At 43.6% G+C, this 18772-nt stretch overlaps 1 protein-coding gene across 1 annotated transcript in view; it reads left to right on the forward strand.

Moving 5' to 3' along the window:
• Positions 1-11529, forward strand: part of thsd7ba (thrombospondin, type I, domain containing 7Ba) — a 131184-nt gene extending 119655 nt beyond the window's left edge. Inside the window, 12 exon segments of the mRNA XM_048239796.1 lie at positions 132-285; positions 1398-1539; positions 2265-2380; positions 2740-2857; positions 4180-4325; positions 6399-6570; positions 7695-7868; positions 8483-8578; positions 9272-9354; positions 9899-10091; positions 10728-10815; positions 11327-11529. Coding sequence (XP_048095753.1) covers positions 132-285; positions 1398-1539; positions 2265-2380; positions 2740-2857; positions 4180-4325; positions 6399-6570; positions 7695-7868; positions 8483-8578; positions 9272-9354; positions 9899-10091; positions 10728-10815; positions 11327-11408 — 1564 coding nt within the window. The 3' untranslated portion in view covers positions 11409-11529.
• The last annotated feature ends 7243 nt before the right edge of the window (positions 11530-18772 follow it).

Here is an 18772-nt window from a genome sequence, read left to right on the forward strand (position 1 = left end):
TTCTCTTTTCTGTTTGGCCCCTCTCCCACTCCTTCCTTCCCTTTTTCCCTCCACCCCTTTTTCTCTCTCTCTTTCTCTCTCTCTCTCTTTCTCTCTTTCTCTCCCTCTCCTCCCTCCTCTCACTCCGGTAGATGTGTGGAGAGCGGGAGCGAAGGCTACGGCACCAGCGTGAACGACACCCTGTGCGATGCGGAGGAGATGCCCTTCCGAGCGCGGACCTGCATCCTGCCCTGCGCGGGCGAATGCGTGATGTCACACTGGGGCCCGTGGAGCGAGTGCCCCACGGTAGGACCCCCTCTCTTCCTCCCTGACAGCGTCAGCGGAACAGACACCCCTGCCGGCAGGGCCGCATACGCTCTCGCTGGAGACAGTCAGAGAGGCGGCTCGCCTCAGTGCACGCTGTGGTCTGAGTTTCATTTTTCACAATCGCCACAGTGGCACCGCTGAATTAGAAAGCAGGTTTCCCCCTAAAGAGATAACATGTCAGCACTGCAAATGACTCCGTAATAATAATATATAATAATAATAATAATATATTTTTTAAAGAGTTTCTGTTGTCCAAAGCCAGTTTGTTGAATGTGAAACACTCCGCAGTTCGCAAACAGGTGATTGCAAACAAACACTGGCTTGTTTGGTGGTGCCCAGCCATCAGAAACAAGTTGAATATTGCAAACCACTGAAGCGTAATTGGTTTTGTTTCCCATCCCAAATATTATTAGAGCATAGAGCCGTTGCTGCATAGCGATCTCAGTTACGGCGTGTTCCGAGCGCTGTTCCCTTTTGTAATTGTGTTCAGCTCACATGAGCACATACAAAAATCAATTCCGATACTGAGCTTTGTTAATTAGCTCTGGTTATAGATAATAGTCATTAGCACCCAGAACTACGTGGGTGCACGTTCACGCGGCTTCGGATGATTGGTGCTCCCGTTAGCGATGAGAGCGCAGCTGATCAGTGGACCCATTGTCGTGGCCAGTTAGCCATCTAAATGATACTCATTACGCCATGACAGTGATGGAGATGCAGATTGGCTTATCGCCCGCCGTGCTGTCCCAGAAGCTTTGATGAGTAAACAGATCCTCACACAAACACACACACACACACACTGCAGTTAACTAGAGACTATGGTAAACAGCAGGTTCCTAAACACACCCTGTTGGAGGCAGCATCCACCGACTCTTTAAACAGTTTCCATCTTCACCCGTTTGAAAGATAGAATGTAGAGTGGTTTGAGATCACAGCTGGACTGTATGGTAAGCCTGAAAGCAAGGCAAGTGTCCTAGATAAGCAGTGGAAATGTGTTTTCTCTTCGAAGACCTTTTGTCTTCCTAAATGAAAGTTTCAGTGCATTATTCTGCATTATTTACTTGGTCATTTTGTTTTGGGCTTTCTTGCAGCCATGTGACCAGGACACAATGAGGAAGAGGACGAGGCACATACTTCGTCCTCCTGTGTCCGACCAGACATGCCCGGAGGATGAGCAGACCGAGCCATGTGTCCTCAATGCCACATGTTTCACCTACCAATACAACGTCTCAAGTGTGTCTCTCTCTCTCCAACTCTCTCTCTATCTTTATTTCTTTCTTTATTTCTTCCTTTCTGGCTCTCTCTCTCTCTCTATCTCTCCTTCCTTCCCTGCAACTTCCCCCCACTGTGAGGGCTGTCTGCATTGCATCTACAGCAGCATTGGAAACAGGCAGAGATCAGACAGAGATGAAAGGAGTCTTATAAATAATCATTTACATCTTATCAGCGGCTGCTGCCGGGAGTAAACCTAAATCAGTACGATGGGCGGCTGTGTGTGAGGGGCGGCTTTAGTAAATGCACCGCTAGCCAATGCACTAGCGCCCAAGCAGGCTAATCTCCCTTATCGATTATCATTTGGAGCCCATTAAGTTTAATAGAACAGAGATAGTCTAACTCTCTCATAGCCTGAATCATTCCAGATAATTTCTTATTCAGTTAGTCACGCTTAACATGTGCTGTGGAGTATTCGCCTAATTACACTGTCAAATGTGCAGTCTGATAATGCCTAGTTAGGAGCACTAAATGACACCTGCCATAGCCAATTATCAAAATCATATGCAGCACAGGGCCAAATGAATGATGATTTGTCAACATTGTTATTATTTATACACATAATTTGTATCATAAATTGATATTTATTGTTTATGTGTGTGTGTGTGTGTGTGTGTGTGTGTCTGTGGTGTGTGTCTGTGTATGTTATTATGTGTGTGGTGCATGTGTGTGTGTGTACTCATCAGACTGGAGTACATGTCAGCTGAGTGAGAATGCCGTCTGTGGCAAAGGCACCAGGACCCGCTTCCAAGACTGCGTCCGCAGCGACGGGAAGACAGTGGAGCTGAGTGTGTGCGAGGAGGTAAGTCACACACACACACACACACACACACATCACCACCACTGCAGATCCGTCACCCACAGCCCCGCCGGCTGCATTTCGGCGGCCCCTGCCCAACTGGAAAGCCTGTGGGATTTAATTACGCCCTTCAATATGTGGAGCGTAACCATCCATTTTCCACCCAGTGAATGGAGTGACACTCCTGGACTCCATGTATCCTCTCATTCCTGTCAAGTTTTTTCGTCTGCGGAGAGAAACCACACCGCGCCGAATAATGTGTTTGGAGTCGGTGGGTTAGCGCTACCGTTGCGAACGGGGGGGTTCTAGATATCGAAACTGGTCTGCTGTTTAACCCTCCTTGTTTGTCCTTTGCATTTCAGCGAGGCCTGGAGAATGAGTGGGAACTGATTGCCAGCTGTGTCATCGACTGCCCCATCAACTGCATCCTGTCAGAGTGGTCAGCCTGGACAGAGTGCTCGCACACGTGCGGGAACCAGGGTAGGCCTTTTTCCCCAAAAAACATATCTAAGACATAACTGGGGTGTGAAGTACATTTGTCAGCTAATTGAGTGTGCTGAAGTGAACATGGTGCAGTTCCTACACGTGAGTGATGAACAGCAGTTACTTATGAGAGGCTAATGTGTTTTCCTTGTAAATGGATACATTGCATTAACTTCCTTTGTCATTAGCATGCAATACAAGGATTCAGCTTAATTATTAATGTCATTTTTCCAATTGTATTTGGGGATTACAGGTTAATGATAGCAGGTTAACTAAATCTCGCTTCCCTGGACTTGTTGAATGATTTATCAAGTAAAGTGAAATATTTATCTTGTCCATTATCAGTGTCAGGATTATCATTTTTAATTCAGTATGTGTGGGTTGTTTGCCATCAATTTGTTCGAAGTAGTGTTGTGTAGCTCATGCAAAATGAAACACCTAATTATTTTCTCAAATTGCCTATACCCTTTGCCACATGTCGGACTTGTCACCTAAAATAACCTAGTTGCTATGCTGCCAATTAGTCACTTTAATCTTCATTAAGACTAAATCTTCTCAATACAATTCAATATAACCCCACACAAATGCCTTTGTTAAATTGCAATTTAAAACACATGCAGCCACAGAGGAAAATGAAAGTCAGAGAGGGGAGTCCGATCGGACTTATCAGTCCATGTGTGTCAAGCTCTGGCTGACATCTTGTTGTTTTTTTTCTGGGGTGTTCCAGTGGTGGCTTAATTTGGGCTCCATTAGACTGGTGGTGCAAAGTGCTCTGCGTAATGTGTCTGTCAGGGAACGGTGGAATTGTGCCACTCCATGCCCCATCTGCTGCTGCTGCTGCCCGAAACCTCTTTCTCTTCTATCCCCTCAGGTTTCAGGGGGAGAAATTTCGCTGTCAAATCATGGGCGTTTTAAAGAGCCCCGTTCACTTTGCCGAGGCTGTCTTGTAATGAATCGTCCGTTCGAAGCTAGCCAGCTGTGCTGGCTACCTCTTGAATGGGAAGAACAAAACATTGATTTGACATGTCGTGGAGGGGGCTCTGACTGTAATGCCTCACTTTTATGGACAAAGTGCTTAATGGAGGAATGTGCTGTGCTGTGGGATGCTCTCGGAGATCCGCTTAGCTGATCCCTTGCTGGAGAGTCTTCTTCCAATAAAATGAACCTCTCTCTTTTCTCTCTCTGTGTGTACTGTATGTATGTGTGCATGTGTGTACTGTATGCGTGCAAGCATGTCTGTGTGTCTGTGTCTGTGTGTGTGTGTTTGTGTGTGTGTGTGTTGATGATGATGATGATTTCCCTCTCTCCTCTTTGCGCAGGTCAGATGGTGCGAGCACGGAGCGTGCTCCAGCCGGCCCATGAGGAGGGTCGTCCCTGCCCCTCCCAGCTCTCCCAGACCAAGCCCTGCCCCATCAGGCCCTGCTACACCTGGCACCTTGGCGAGTGGTCTCCCTGCCGCGTGGAGGTGTGCACATGCAGACACATGCACACAGATGAACACAACACACACATACACATACAAATACACACATATACACATGCACATATGCACATATGTACATATACATACATATACATATACAGTATATACACATATACATACACATACACACATATATACTCATACACATACATACACATACACATACACACATATATACTCATACACATACATACACGCATACACATACATATACATACATTTGCACATTGAAATAGAGATGCATACACATAAACGTACTACTACATAAACAATGTAAGTGTACACAAAAGACATTTCTCCTGAACTTAACACGTTCATGCTCTTTATTCATGAGGAAAGAATGCATTACAATGGGAACTAAGTGTAAAATGCCCAGGAGCTGTGTCAGAAATGCGCGACAGCGAGTTCAAACGGTGTCAAGACAAGTATCACCACATTAATACCTGACAGAGGGGAAGAAAGCGAAGGTACTTTAATTGAATTCTCCAAAGGCACTCACAACCTGCATAGGTGTGTGTGTGTGTGTTTCTGAGAGGGGCGACTTTGTGTCATTGAGACGTGCAGAAACTGTTGATGAAGGGGCGCGCTTTTGGATCTACAGTCTTATCATTAAAAGAGACCAAAGCCTGCACTTAGATTTTCATCTCTTCGCCCGCCTTTGTTTTGCCTCTCATCTGAATGGGCTTTTAATTGAATGTCTCAGGGTCTTCCATACATCCCCAGGGTCTTCAGAGCAGTTGGCCTGATCAAATAACGCCCCCCCCCCCCTCATCCACCCCCACCCACCCTACATCCCCTCTAACAATTTCATCCAGAAACACAATTCTCATCCCTTTTCGCCCCTCTAACCACAAAGTGTCATCTTCATCTATGTGTGCACAAGGTGCACTTAGAGATAAACTGTACCTAACCACAGGATTTTTTTTTACAACCATGATGATAAAAATTGATAACTCTCCCATACAGACCTACTTTCACACGTCCTCATTGTTGACAGGTATGAAATAATCATCACGTCGAGTTTTGAGCTCATGGTGTTTGAAAGTGATTTGTGCGTAGCAGCTGGAGGGCGATGCTGAACATTCGGAGCCTTGGTGAATCACTCTGCCCGGGCGCTCTTAAACACCCCAGCTGTGTGTCATCAAGAACACAGAACAGGCGGGAAAACCGTGCTCGCTAGACGAGTTCCTCTTTAATGTTGCAGGCAATGCTCATTTTACAGGAGATGTTTTTTGTTTATGTTTATGATATTGTCTTAAATCGTGCGCTCCGATGAGCCTTTTTCTTTGATCAGTGTGGAGCGCTGAAGTTGTATGGTAATCTTTTGAAATCTTTTAATGTTGTTTGTTGCGATAATCTTCCATCTCTTGCGTCAAACCAAAAACAAGTCAGACATTAAAACAGCTCAAAGTTATTCATGCATAATATATTGCAAATACAAGGAGATAATGAATAATCATTGTATGTGCAACAGTATCTTGGGTATTTAAGATTACCAGCAAGATTTGTCTGATGACTTTATCCCCCTGCCTCTCTCTCACACACACACACACACACACACACACACACACACACACACACACATACACTCGGACACACCCACACACACGCACACACACACCCACACGCACACGCTCACGCACACGCACACACACACACACACACACACACACACACACACACACGCACACACACATATGTGCTTGGTTTGATTCGATACAGAAAATGCTTTTCTGTATTTCCGTAAAGCTAAAACTGCCAGACATAGCAAGTTATTTCACTGCGATTAACAAAAATATGTCCATGGCAGCTGTTTGACACCAGTGAATCAACTTGACATTTTCACATGCCTGGCTAAACCTCTTATTAATGTCCCAGTGAGCGGATAACAGCACAGTTCAGTCTGTCAGCGATCACGAGAGCAAAAGCCTGCTTGGCGCTGCCCCCTTCCTGCACCTTCAAATCCCAACCTCTGCCACTCCGTAGCAGGCGGCGAGTGGAGGTGTGGGCGAGGAGTAGGCGCGTGTGGGCGTTAAATGAGCGCTTTCTTCGCAGGGTGCCGAGTGCGGAGAGGGCCTCCGGGTGAGGAACCTTTCCTGCATGGTGCACTGGGGAGAATGGCTGGACGCCTCCTCGCCCAAGCCGGTGGAGGACGAGAGGTGCGGCGACCGGCTGAGCAAAGAGAGCGAGCAGGAGCTGCAGCTGCCCTGCTTCGTGCCCTGCCCAGGTAAAGCCCGACGCTGACGCACTCGCAGCTGTGGGCTGGAGCTGAAGAGATACAAGGTCTTTCTCAGGCCTGTTTTTTTTTTTTTTGCCAAGCATCTGGGTTTACTAATTAGCAGAGATTTGAAGCCAAGAGGTTGAACTCTCAAGGAATATCAGATGAGCTGGTATATAGGGGTGGGCGAAAAAACACAGGAAAAAAAACAAGTGAAAACAACTTATTTTGATGAAGTGAATCTTTCTAAGTGTGTGGAAAACAACAGTCACCATCATCAGAGTGGAGGAAACCCAAAGCTTACAGGAGGAAAACTGTAGGGAGTAGAGAAAGTCTGAGCTGAAACATACTCTTTATTGTATTTGTATTATGACTTTATTGTATTATGACTTTATTGTATTTGTATTATGACAGTTATTTCCACATCATTAGATCATTTTTTCTACCCCCCAGAACAACAAAAGCACAGGGTAGTTTCAACACAGCATGCCCCCCTCTCTCTTTCTTTCTCTCTTTCTCTCTCTCTCTCTCTCTCTCTCTCTCTCTCATCTATCTGTTTATCTTGGCTCCTAGCACATTTCAATCTCTGGGCCGTGTCCGGGCTTAGAAGCAGCTGCTGTGGATTCAGGCATTTGGGCTGCTGGTGCTGGTAGGGGTGGGGTGGGTGGTGGGGGGGTGGGGGGTGGAGCATATGCTCGGCTATATGATGTGTTTCACGGGGCTCCTGTGAGGGGTGAAAATGGAACGGTCCCATGAAGATGAAAGATAATGAGCTGCTTCACTGCACAGATTGTCACTAATGGCGAGCCAGGGTAGGGAATCAAAGGGATGTCATGGATGAGGAGTCGCCGCAGTCGGAGAAATTGTCACCGCGAGAGAGGAGCCCTCATGCGGATTATGGGGTTTATTGATGTGCGACCTTCAGCTAAGGAGTAGCTAATATGTCTGAAGAATCACATAATATATTAGATTTCTTGTCATTTGTGCCATGTCAGTCAATGAATCAAACTGCCAGAGTATGGCATGCACATGCCTCGCTCCAATCCATTTTGAGTGGTGTGTTTTTTGGAGTGACTTGTGGAAAAGAGATTGAAACATGTGTAAAGCTGTGGAATATTGTTATTGCGCCACAGGTGACTGCCATCTGACGGAGTGGTCCTCGTGGAGCTCATGTCAGCTGACCTGCCTGGAGGGCCGGAGCTTCGAGACGGTCGGCCGGCAGGCGCGCTCCCGGGCCGTGGTCATCCAGGTCCTGGAGAACCAGGAAAGCTGCCCACACCAGGTGTTTGAGACACGGCCCTGCAAAGGTGCGAAAAGGGCATTTGGAGTCAACGTTCATTATACTTAAGGCGGGGATCACATCAGCCAGCGGCGAGCGGCAGGTTTCCTATTGTTCTCTATGGTGAACGGTGGCAACGCTGGCGTAATGCTAGCATTAAACAAGCTGAGCGTTCTACTTTCAAAGCGCAACACGAGCGTATTCAATTGACAAACCGTTTGTGTTGATTAGGAACGAGATAAAACTTATTATGGTCTGAGCGTTGCGTTACGTTTGCCGCTGCCGCTTGCCGGAGAGGATTCTCATCATTCTTTTAATTCTCCTTGACTATTGTATCCATTCTACTCTATCCAGAGGCTTGTTCATTTCAAATTCCAAAGGCATGCTCTCTAATACAACACCACATGCCTTCCATTTTACTGTACTGTACTTTCCAAGTGCTGTATCTCTGAGACTAAATCCTCAATGCTCTGCTCTAGTTTGTCTGAGAACTGAGCTTGATGAGTTGACAGTAGCAGCAAAAAATGTTCTCACCTACATTGTTGAGCATGGCCACCTAAGCGTGGCTATTCAGGAGAGCCGGCGGTAACACGCGCCTGGCCATGGCGTAACGAGCCTTCTCTGTGCCATGTGCCGTCACAGGGGGAAAGTGCCACAGCTACGAGTGGAGGACCAGCGGATGGAGAGACAATGAGCGGTCGGTGTGGTGCCAGCGTTCCGACGGCGTCAATGTCACAGGTACGCTGTTCCATCTGTCGTACTGTATGCCATAAACACCACTACACACACACACACACACACACACACACACACACAGCATTCTCTTTTCACTTGAATTCCGTTTTTAACACAGAGGGCTGCACTGCAGGTGGCCCTTAAACAGTGATTTCATCTGGACCCGAAACAAATCTTGGGCGAGTATAAAAGCGTCAGATTCGGTTTACAGTTCCCTAATGCGCCTGCCATTGATCATGGGCGCACTAACCAACTGCAGTCATCAATAACAGCCAGAATTTGCAGCCGCCTCACAATCCATACAAATGTAATATTACACCTTTTTATTAGTGCAAAATGAAGCTGGTCGGTGCAGCCCCACACACACAAAAAAAAAATGTATTCGCAGAGAGCGCATTAAGGCTTTTGGATGGCTTGATCTGCTGTAAATAACAGGTAAAAGTGATCTTATCTCAGTAAGAAATTGTCTCCGGTAAATATAAGCTCCAGCAGGGTAATCTTTTACCGCTCAGCTCAGCGTGAGCCCGAGGCATTTTTCTCTGATGTTTTGACATGTAATTTTCCATTCCTGGAATTACAATGTTCTCAGATTGATCAAAGCCCACGATAGGCTAGCGGAGCCATTAATCAGCCGCTGCGCCACATTTGTTTGGTTATCAATGGGAGGAAATGCTAATGATTACCTCTGCGCTGCAGGAGGGTGCTTCCCACAGAACCGGCCCACGACTGTGAGACACTGCCACCCCCCCTGCACCAAACCCTTCTCCCACTGCACACAGGTAACCATACACACTATGCTGAATGCCAGAAATGCATTACAACTGTTTTTATATTCAGAACTGCCCCCCAGACATCCACTCCTTTCTGTTAACAAGATGTCTTGAACAAAGTAAATAGACCAGAGCGGAGTGCCGTCTAAATGCTCTTAATGGTCAGATGTCTGCTCTTGGTGCTAGCGTTAGTATGGAATTGCAAGTAATGTGGTTTTAATGCAGTTTATTGCCAACAAACAGGAGGCACTCCCCCAAAAAATCCATAGCAGCACCCATGGTTGCCTACTACTGCCCCCAGTAGTGGAGTCTGTGCAAGTGCACAGGCTTTGCATCAATCATGTTGCATATTGTAGGGAGTGATAGTAACATACAGATGATATCAGTAGCATAGACCAGTGCCACATGAAGATAGTGCACATGACAAGCAGGCAGTGAAGATACAGTGTCGGAGGGTGCCAATGCAGGGCTTTGGGAAAAATATTATGTCCTGCTGTGCTCCGCCCTGCACTGTACTGCACTGCCTCTGACAGAGCTGTGTGTTTGTGGGCAGAGTGGCGTGTGCGGCTGCGAGAGGGGCTACACCGAGGTGATGACCACTCACGGTTTCCTGGACTACTGCACCAAGACCCCGGGGGCCGACAACAAGAAGGCCGACGTCAAGACCAACTCGGGCCGACTGAAGCCCGGACCCTCGCAGATCCAAGACTTCTTTGGCGAGTGGTCCCTGCGGCCGGTGGGACCAGGTATTTGAAATGCAGATGGCGACAATGCTACTGTATCAGCTAGGGCCCCCTTAGATCATTTCTTTGCCATTGAATTCAAAACAGATGCACTGGCCTCTTTTTTAAGTACCACAGATGGCAAGACAGGGTAAACAGTATTCATGTTTTATCTCAAGCAGAAGTAAAGGTGCATACTATTGGGACCTATGAGAGTTTATATTCTGTAAGTTACTATATATAATTCATTTTACTGCCAATGTATAATTCATTTATTCTGAGCAGCACATCTCTTGTGCATCTTTTTTTAATCCCAAGGGATTCTATTGTTGAAATGGTGCTATCTATTGGCAGTGGGTTGCAGAAATAGCTTCAAATGTCCTGTTATCGGCATTTACATAGTTGAAGAAAAAAAATTTTTTATATGTCTGTTCACTTCCTCATTTGCACCAAAAGGGAGATAGATGATATAACCCTATTATGCCAGCTGTGTCTTTAGAATTCACTATTTCTCATTTCCTTTCATCCACAATGTCAATATGAAATAGCAAATGAAAGATGGGACAATGGTATTTTTAGACGCAATCTTCAAGGCTCTGAGGGCTATAGTGGGCTGCAGAGGGCATGGTAAATAAATCTGCTTTTCTCATGCCTGCACAGATGGAAGAATCAAACTCTGGGTGTATGGGGTGACCGCCGGTGGATTCCTCCTCATTTTGCTAATCATATCAATCTCCTTTTTGTTTTGGTACGTATATCATTTCAAAGTGTGTTATTGATGTAAAGGTTACTGTTACTGAATTCTGCGTCACAGCATTTTGAAACTGACACCAGTGTTATTTCTGAGAGAGCATGAGACCTGAAACAAAAGAATTCCATTTGCTTTTTCTTGTTAGTCTTTCTGAGTAATGTTTCACTGCTGCCCTCCAGTGGTCAGACATCATGACCACAGCTTTATTGGGCCAATGGAGGTGAAAGGTGCTGTGCTACAGTGATTTATTGCTGATATCCACTACAGTCACTCCTTCTCATGCTTAACTAGTTCCATACTAGACCCATAATTTTAGCTGCTTAACAGAGACACTACTAGAGAGATAATCTTTCCTTCTCTAGGGGTTTTTACGTGCATTGGAATCGATTAAAGCTGAAGAAAGTCAGCAATTAGTTTTATAAAATGTTTTCTTCGTATTTTCTGTAATTCATGTGTACATGTTTTTTTTTTGCCTGTTTGTGTGTGTGTCCTCTCTTTTTTTCCACAGCAGCCCCCCCAAACAGACTAAAAGCACTTGCCCACCACAGAAGCCTCTCACGCTTGCCTATGACGGCGATGTGGACATGTGACCAGCGTGCCACCCTGAGCCCGGTCACCCCGCCAGAAGACATGGTTTCAAACATCACCTGTTCACACAGCCCCGCTGAGTCGCTAAGAACAGCAGGGAAAGAAATGCTGAACAAGATTCTTGGGGGGTTGGAAAACACGTTCCCCTTCCCTCTCACATCAAAAGGAATGTCAACGTCAACCAAACTTCTATGTGCTGGGATTAGACGTCAGTGTCCAAGGACACAAAGCGAGACGTTTCGGATCAAGGAACTACATGTGTTGTCATGACATTCAAAAAGGGTAACCAAAACCCTACAAAGTGGCATTCCATGCGCCAATGGAATATGATGACATTTTCCTGAGGTGATTTTTTTTTTTTGTTTTGTTTCTTTAACCTTGACAGAAAATAACAGTGGTTGGGGAAAAAACAACAACGGAGGGATTTTGAGAGGTCACTGATGTGTTGTCAGTATGTTGTGTGTCATGGCCAGCTGCAAATGACTCTTGGTCCGTCAGAAAAAAAAAAGCTATGCACTATATTAGTGCTTATCTGTTTGTTCTCTTTTTATTTTATTTTGTTTTTGAAATAAAAATAACAAAAAAAAGTTTTCTAGTGTTTTCATTGTGCTGCAAGAATTTAGCTGTAAAATTTTGTTTTCATTGATAATGTCATTGGATGTACATGTGCTTATCAGATAGGAAACCAAAATGAAATCAGCACGGACTAAATGTGAATGGAATCGTGGCTCCCTTGGTCCATCAAACAGGCTTTACATTTCTCAGCACTCACAATTTGCACCCATGAACTGCAAGTGTCAAATCTGCTCTCCCAAAAACCAGAAAGTTTACTTTTCTTTTGTTACAATACCCACCATGAATGTGCAATGTTGTATTGAATATGTGACTGCATACATGCCCAAGATTGAGAGTTTGAGAGACTTGAACTGCCATTGATATTGTGATCGTGTGCATGAGCAATCTTTGGGGAAACTGTCTGTCCATGAAAAGAATGCTGGGAGCCGATGAAGCTTTGTTCAAGTGTTGATTTGTACGTTTAAGTTCCTTCAGTTGTTTATTTATTTGTCAACATGTTTTGTAATCAGCCAGCCTTACTCTTATCCGTAGAGTGGTGTCTGGCTTATGTTCAGAGCAGCCCACTCCGCCAGTCCTGCCACGTTTGTTACCCGACGGATCAGAGTGTAAATGTCTCTTAACTCTCCAGTCTGTAGACAGCTGTTTGTCCTGATGCACAACTGGAAAATAGCTTTCCAGGTCAGAGTTTTGCTTCGTGGCCCCTGCAGCGGTTGGTTGAGCCCCAGAATGTGAAATCATGTTGTAGTGCTGTATTTCCTGTAAATTGTCACTGTGTGGACTCAGATGATAAGCACTGTATATAAGCACTAATACAGAAGGACACTGGAGCTTCATTACACATAATTTGAAATAAGTTGAATGTATAAATAGTGTGACTATTTATTGATTTGTTATTTATTTATTGAGCTATTTATTTGTGTGTGTTTGTTTGTTTGTATGTATGTATGTATGTATGGGTGGGTGATTGAACTTATAATTATCATTCAGGGCCTACCTTTTTAAAGGTGCAGGTGTATGTTTTTGTTGTGGAAAACTAACCACTACATTTACGATCTTACTTTGAAGCTGTCATTGAAAGACCAAATTTACCAACGTTTCTGTGGATCCATTTTATTTCTTATTTTATAATTTTTTTTGTATGTGTTAGTGTATCCTTACATTTGTTTAATTATGTTTAAATATTTATTTGGAAAACAATTTGAACTCCAAAAACAATCAAAATATTTGGGTGGCATTACATACTTATTGTTGATATCAACAGTATTTACATGAATAGATATTTGGAGGCAACCATGTCAGAACTTCTGTATATGGGTGGAGTTGTTTAGCATTTGTCATGCAGTTGAAACATTCCAAAACCAATCCATTGCCTCAAAGAAGAGCAGTACAGCAAACACAGAAGTGTTTCTGAAGTGGTAGGATTTGAAAAGGGGTCCCAACCTTGCTTGTTTTGCCAACAATACCAATATCCAGGTTGCCAATAGCAACATTTAGATGAGTTGTCTCAAGATGGTTTACCCAGGTCATAAAATACTGGGGTCATTTCTGTTCACAGTGACAAATGTTCAATGTTTGTCCATTTAATTTAAATTGTTTGCAACTTCAAAATGCACCTCTAATTCATGCATATTTTGACCCATTTTGCAAAGACATTGTTGAGGGAGTACCAAATCATCTACCAATGTAAAAAAAATAATGCTCTCATTTAACAGTGATGATCAGTATACTAGTATTTCTTCATATGGTTGCATTTTCCCAAGGCTTAAGTCTAGTGGTTTGGGTTGGAGCCATTTGGTAGTGAAGACATGAGAGGACCACAGAAATGTACAGTGAGTGATTTAAGGTTATTTTTTTGTTCCAATTGACATTATGGCAAAATGGCAATATATACTAAAACATCCAACTGTGCATATGCATGCTTGAATCTTATTGTCTGAAACATAAAATTATCCAAAAGTGGCCTTGCATTTATCATTTATACTTGTGCATTTTTAAGAAGTGTTCTTCAGTGACCATTAAGGAGTCATTTGCCCCCTCAGACTTCTCTAGGTTTACATTGCTTCTTCACAGTTGTTAAATATGCTCTCAACAATATCCAGTGGCCTGGAAGAAAAACATTGGACTTTTGTTTACATTGTAATTTCTGTTATATTTGTGTGTATTTCAAGAGTTGGACGAAAATGCTAATAAATTGTGATACTCTGTGGGAAAATCATGACTCATTTTTCTTCAACATAGTAGTTAGGGTCCTGCTTGCTCAGCAAGCATTGATTACCTAACATATACACAAGATGTGCGCAATAATGTCATGTTTTTGGTATAATCAGTTTTCCTTGTGCATTTTTGCACATCTTGGTCTTTAAGGAAGTGGTTGAATATAGTTTCTTCAGACTCTCATGTATTTATTTTTTTTGCTCTCTGTAGATTTGAGAATGTTTTCATATATTCCTCATTTTTATCACTATCATCTAATAGAGAGAGAGACAGAATTCTGTGCTCTAATTTGCCATGCGCTGATAAACCCTTAATTTTCTGCAACTCATTTTTGATGAATGGCCAGACCTTGCAGTGTTCTATAGATATTATTGTGATCTCTCAGGATCTTCAGCTACTCTCCATTTCATACTCTCGCTCTCTAAAGAATAACTTGTTTCTGAGGAAGTCAATGTTTTTTTTTTTTTTTTTTTTGTGTGTAATGCTCTGTGTGTACACATCCACCCGTTTCCAAGGGGACTGCGATGGAATAATAAGTGCGCCTGGAACAGACATATAGCACATCTGAGGCTGAAGCAAAATTTCACATTATAGCTGCTGTCATTTGCATAGTTAGTTATGCTGTTGTGTCTTTATCAATTTTTCTCTCTTTCTTAACAAGGGTTTGCTTGATTCCCATACACTTGCCTGCCGTTGGTTACACTTTGCACAAGCTGCCAGATCGTTCACAACGAGGAATACTTGCTCCCTAGGAAGTGGGATCGTTTAAAATCTTTTTGTTTAATTTAAGTCATTTAGTTATGCATGTCAGCTCCACTCAGGGAGAAAATGAACTTAAGTGGTTGTGTCATGGCCACCTTGCTGGGGAACGGCTGGATGTTGCGATCTTGTCATGGTTAATCCATCCATTTAAGACCCCTGCTCAAGGCATTAGGCCACCCAGCAGCTTTCTGAGAGTGGGCCTCAGCAGTTTGGGTCAGACCTGACTTCATTTTAATCATGATTTATCATTTGCCTTTGTCAGAGCTTAATACGGTGCGACTGAGAAAAAGCTGAATGGTAAATGGCTCCATGAACATGGAACAGATATTTAGGGGAAGTCAGAACATAGGATATGAAACCATGGATTATGAGCCACTGGGCCCCTGGGTATAGACACGAAAAGTGTCCCAACACCCCCTCAAACAAACACACACACACACACACATCTAACCATCTGCTGCACCCACGCAGGCATCCGCAGCGGTACACCCATTGAAAAGCACAATAACTATTTTTTTATTCATTCAGATATGAGTGATAGCATAACCCGTGGTATATGATTTAGGGGCCCTATTATGACAAATCACATAATGTAACCCATGTTATTTGACTGTGGGTCCCCATTCAGATACCAGTGGTGGGCAGCCGTGGCCTACTGGTTACCACTCCGGACTTGTAACTGGAGGGTTGCCGGTTCGAACCCCGACCAGTAGGAACGGCTGAAGTGCCCATGAGCAAGGCACCTAACCCCTCACTGCTCCCCCGAGTGCCGCTGTTGTGTGCAGACAGCTCACTGTGCCGGGATTAGTGTGTGCTTCACTTCACTGTGTGCTAAGTGTGTTTCACTAATTCACAGATTGGGATAAATGCAGAGACCAAATTTCCCTCATGGGATCAAAAGAGTATATATACTTATACTTATACTCAGTAGTGAATATCATAACCCATGTTATTTGACTGTGGGGCCCTATTCAGATACCAGTGGTGAATATCATAACCCTATAATTCTACAAGATTAGCCTGTCTATCTGCCCTCCATTCTCATTGTGCAAGTTAATTACAGCTTGGTCTATAACTAATGGTCCAATGACACCTATTGGGGCATGTTTGTATGGACAAATGGCGCCTATGACGATATCTCTTCCTTGTGAGGTTGATGTGCATGCTGGGACGGGCACAAGCCAATACTCTTGATTTGCAGTAATCTCTCTGACCCTGAACCCCTCCTGTTCTGCATACATACTTTGTCTTCCCGTTCTTCTTGGAGACAAAGGTCTTGGTGTAGCCATGTGACTCTGCTACATTCACATCGGGTGTTGAGTAGACTCCTTGCCCATAGGCTTGCCCACTGCCAGGTTTGTTGTGGGTGCTGATGATGCCCTTGGCTCTATCCAGACTGGTCCCATGATAGGAAACCGGCCACTCGCACCTATCGGATTGGGTTCGGTGGCCTGGGGAACCAAGCCAAGCGTTGCCATCATCGTATTTATCAAGCACCTTTAGGGCGAACCGCATCCATCCATATGGACGAAAGTATACCTCATTTCCTCTCATGTATCTTGTACATTTGTCACGCACGTTGGTAAAGTCACAGTCAAACCTTGGATCGAAAAAATCTTATGAGCTGTGCTCATCTCATCCGTGGAAGTCACCATGATGTTTAGATTGAACAGTAGGCCTTCTCGTTGCGTCACAACTAAACCCGCCTCAAAACCAACGCTGATTGGACGTTCGTTTGGCGAACTGCTCCAAATTTTCGCTATCAGAGAGATGCCAGACTGATCTGTGAGTGAAAATCTGAAGCTCGCGAGATCAGGATGAACAATGCTCCAACTGGTATGACGCCTATTGTGTGCTTCTGTGAAATAGGGTAGTCTATATTACTGTAACTGGAATTCAGCCCTTCCCCTTGTATTTCCATTTCTTAAGAAATACGTGTGAACTTTTTTGTTGGGGCCCCTATATATTGAGAGAGTTGAAACTGCTGACTTCAAACTCACTCCCAAGTGACAGTAAAAGTGTAGCCTCGCAAGACCATCCGGATCTCGCAAGCTTCAGATTTTCACTCGCAGATTAAGAAGAGAAGAGATATTTAAACTGTAACCCTATGTCTCATTAGGCCTATAAGTCACTGTTGCTGTTGTATGGGAATCATTTTTGTATTGCGACTCTTGAGTGGTGTGTAATTTGTTTTGGCTCTTCATGCTGGTTAGCCACCCCTGGCCTATGCCTATATCGATGTGTTAACACACAGGGTGCAGTGAAGTTGAAAGTGAAAGAGCCAGAATGGATGAGGGCGTTCACCTCTTCATTTTGATTGTATCTTTTCTGAATTCACAATATCACTGAACATTTTCAAATATTATAAACTGGCTGTACACTCTTAAAATTAATGTGTTGAAAACAACACAACTTGCGTTGTTTTTTAACGCATCTCTGTGTCCAGATAGGGACAACACATTTGTTTTAAGAGTGTAGCCTCTTCCAATTACAATGAATGAGGTGTCATGTCCAGGTGTAGATATCTCAGCAGAGTATCATACAGAGTAGGCCTACTATACAATCTAAGAGAGTGCCTCACTGTGAATTAGACAAGATAAACACTAAATAATAAGAGACCCAGGTCATATTGAAATAGAAAGTGTCTTGTGATAATCATTAATCTTGTTTTGAGATTCACCCTATTCTATATATCCAAATAAATGCTTCATTGGAATTTGCCCACATCAAACTTTTAATTCAATATAAACGACTTCAAAAATATACCAACATACTCAAACTGAATGTACTCGATATACTTAAAGAAATAGATTAGATATAGATAAAGAAATATACTAAACATACTCAAACAATATACTGTACTATATACTAAACAAACTCAACTCTACTCCAAGTCAACTCAGCAGACCTCATCACATCCTTTTCCAAATTTGCTCAATAGTCCGGCTGCCAAATGCCATAATTTAGGTGAACCTGGTTTTGTGGGTTAAAGTTTTTTTTTTTGCTGTTTCTTGTTGCCAAGGGGTAACTCAATAAGATTAGAGAGGGTGCCCGGTGATATCCCTTGAGCAATTCTCGATATTCAGCCTTTCTTGTTCAATGTGTTGAATATAAGGCGAGGCACTGCGGGTGAATAGGGTTAAAAAAAATAACTAGCAGATATCACTATGAAACTTCCCCAGTTGGTTACTTACATTAATATGAAAAAAAAAATGTATTGCAAGTTTTCTGTAATTTAATGTTCAAATATGCAAATTAGGCATGATCTAATTAAATATGTGCTGATTTGCACCCTCTGAATGCACGCCAAGTTTCGTGGAATTCCGTTCATGGGGGGCCACACAATAAATTAATTTATGTTACTATACACCAACTGGCCTGTAGGTGGCCGGAGACAGTTTTCTGTGAATATCTCGAGAACCGTAGGGCCTAGGAGGTCCACCTTTTTTTTGTATGTTGGTCTTAAGGGGGCATGTCAATCCATCCCATTACCACTTATTTCATGTATAGTGCCACCTAGTTAAAAATTAAAAGCAAAAAATTAGGTGTTTTCATCACAACATCTCTGGCTGACATGGTCAAAACTGCACGAAATTGAAAGTGTAGGATCATTATGACACCCTCCCAATGCATGCCAAGTTTTGTGAACTTTCGTTCATGGGGGGCCTTACAATAAAATAATTTATGTGTACATTTAGTGACCGTACACCAACAAGGATTCCCGGGACACTGAAAGACCGGGGTACACGAAACTTGGTGGGCATGGAACCCCTACATGGATAGCATGGAACCATCATTTTTCGTTTTGATCTGT

Source organism: Alosa alosa, chromosome 3 (genome assembly GCF_017589495.1).
Source record: "Alosa alosa isolate M-15738 ecotype Scorff River chromosome 3, AALO_Geno_1.1, whole genome shotgun sequence".
Lineage (NCBI taxonomy): Eukaryota > Metazoa > Chordata > Actinopteri > Clupeiformes > Clupeidae > Alosa > Alosa alosa.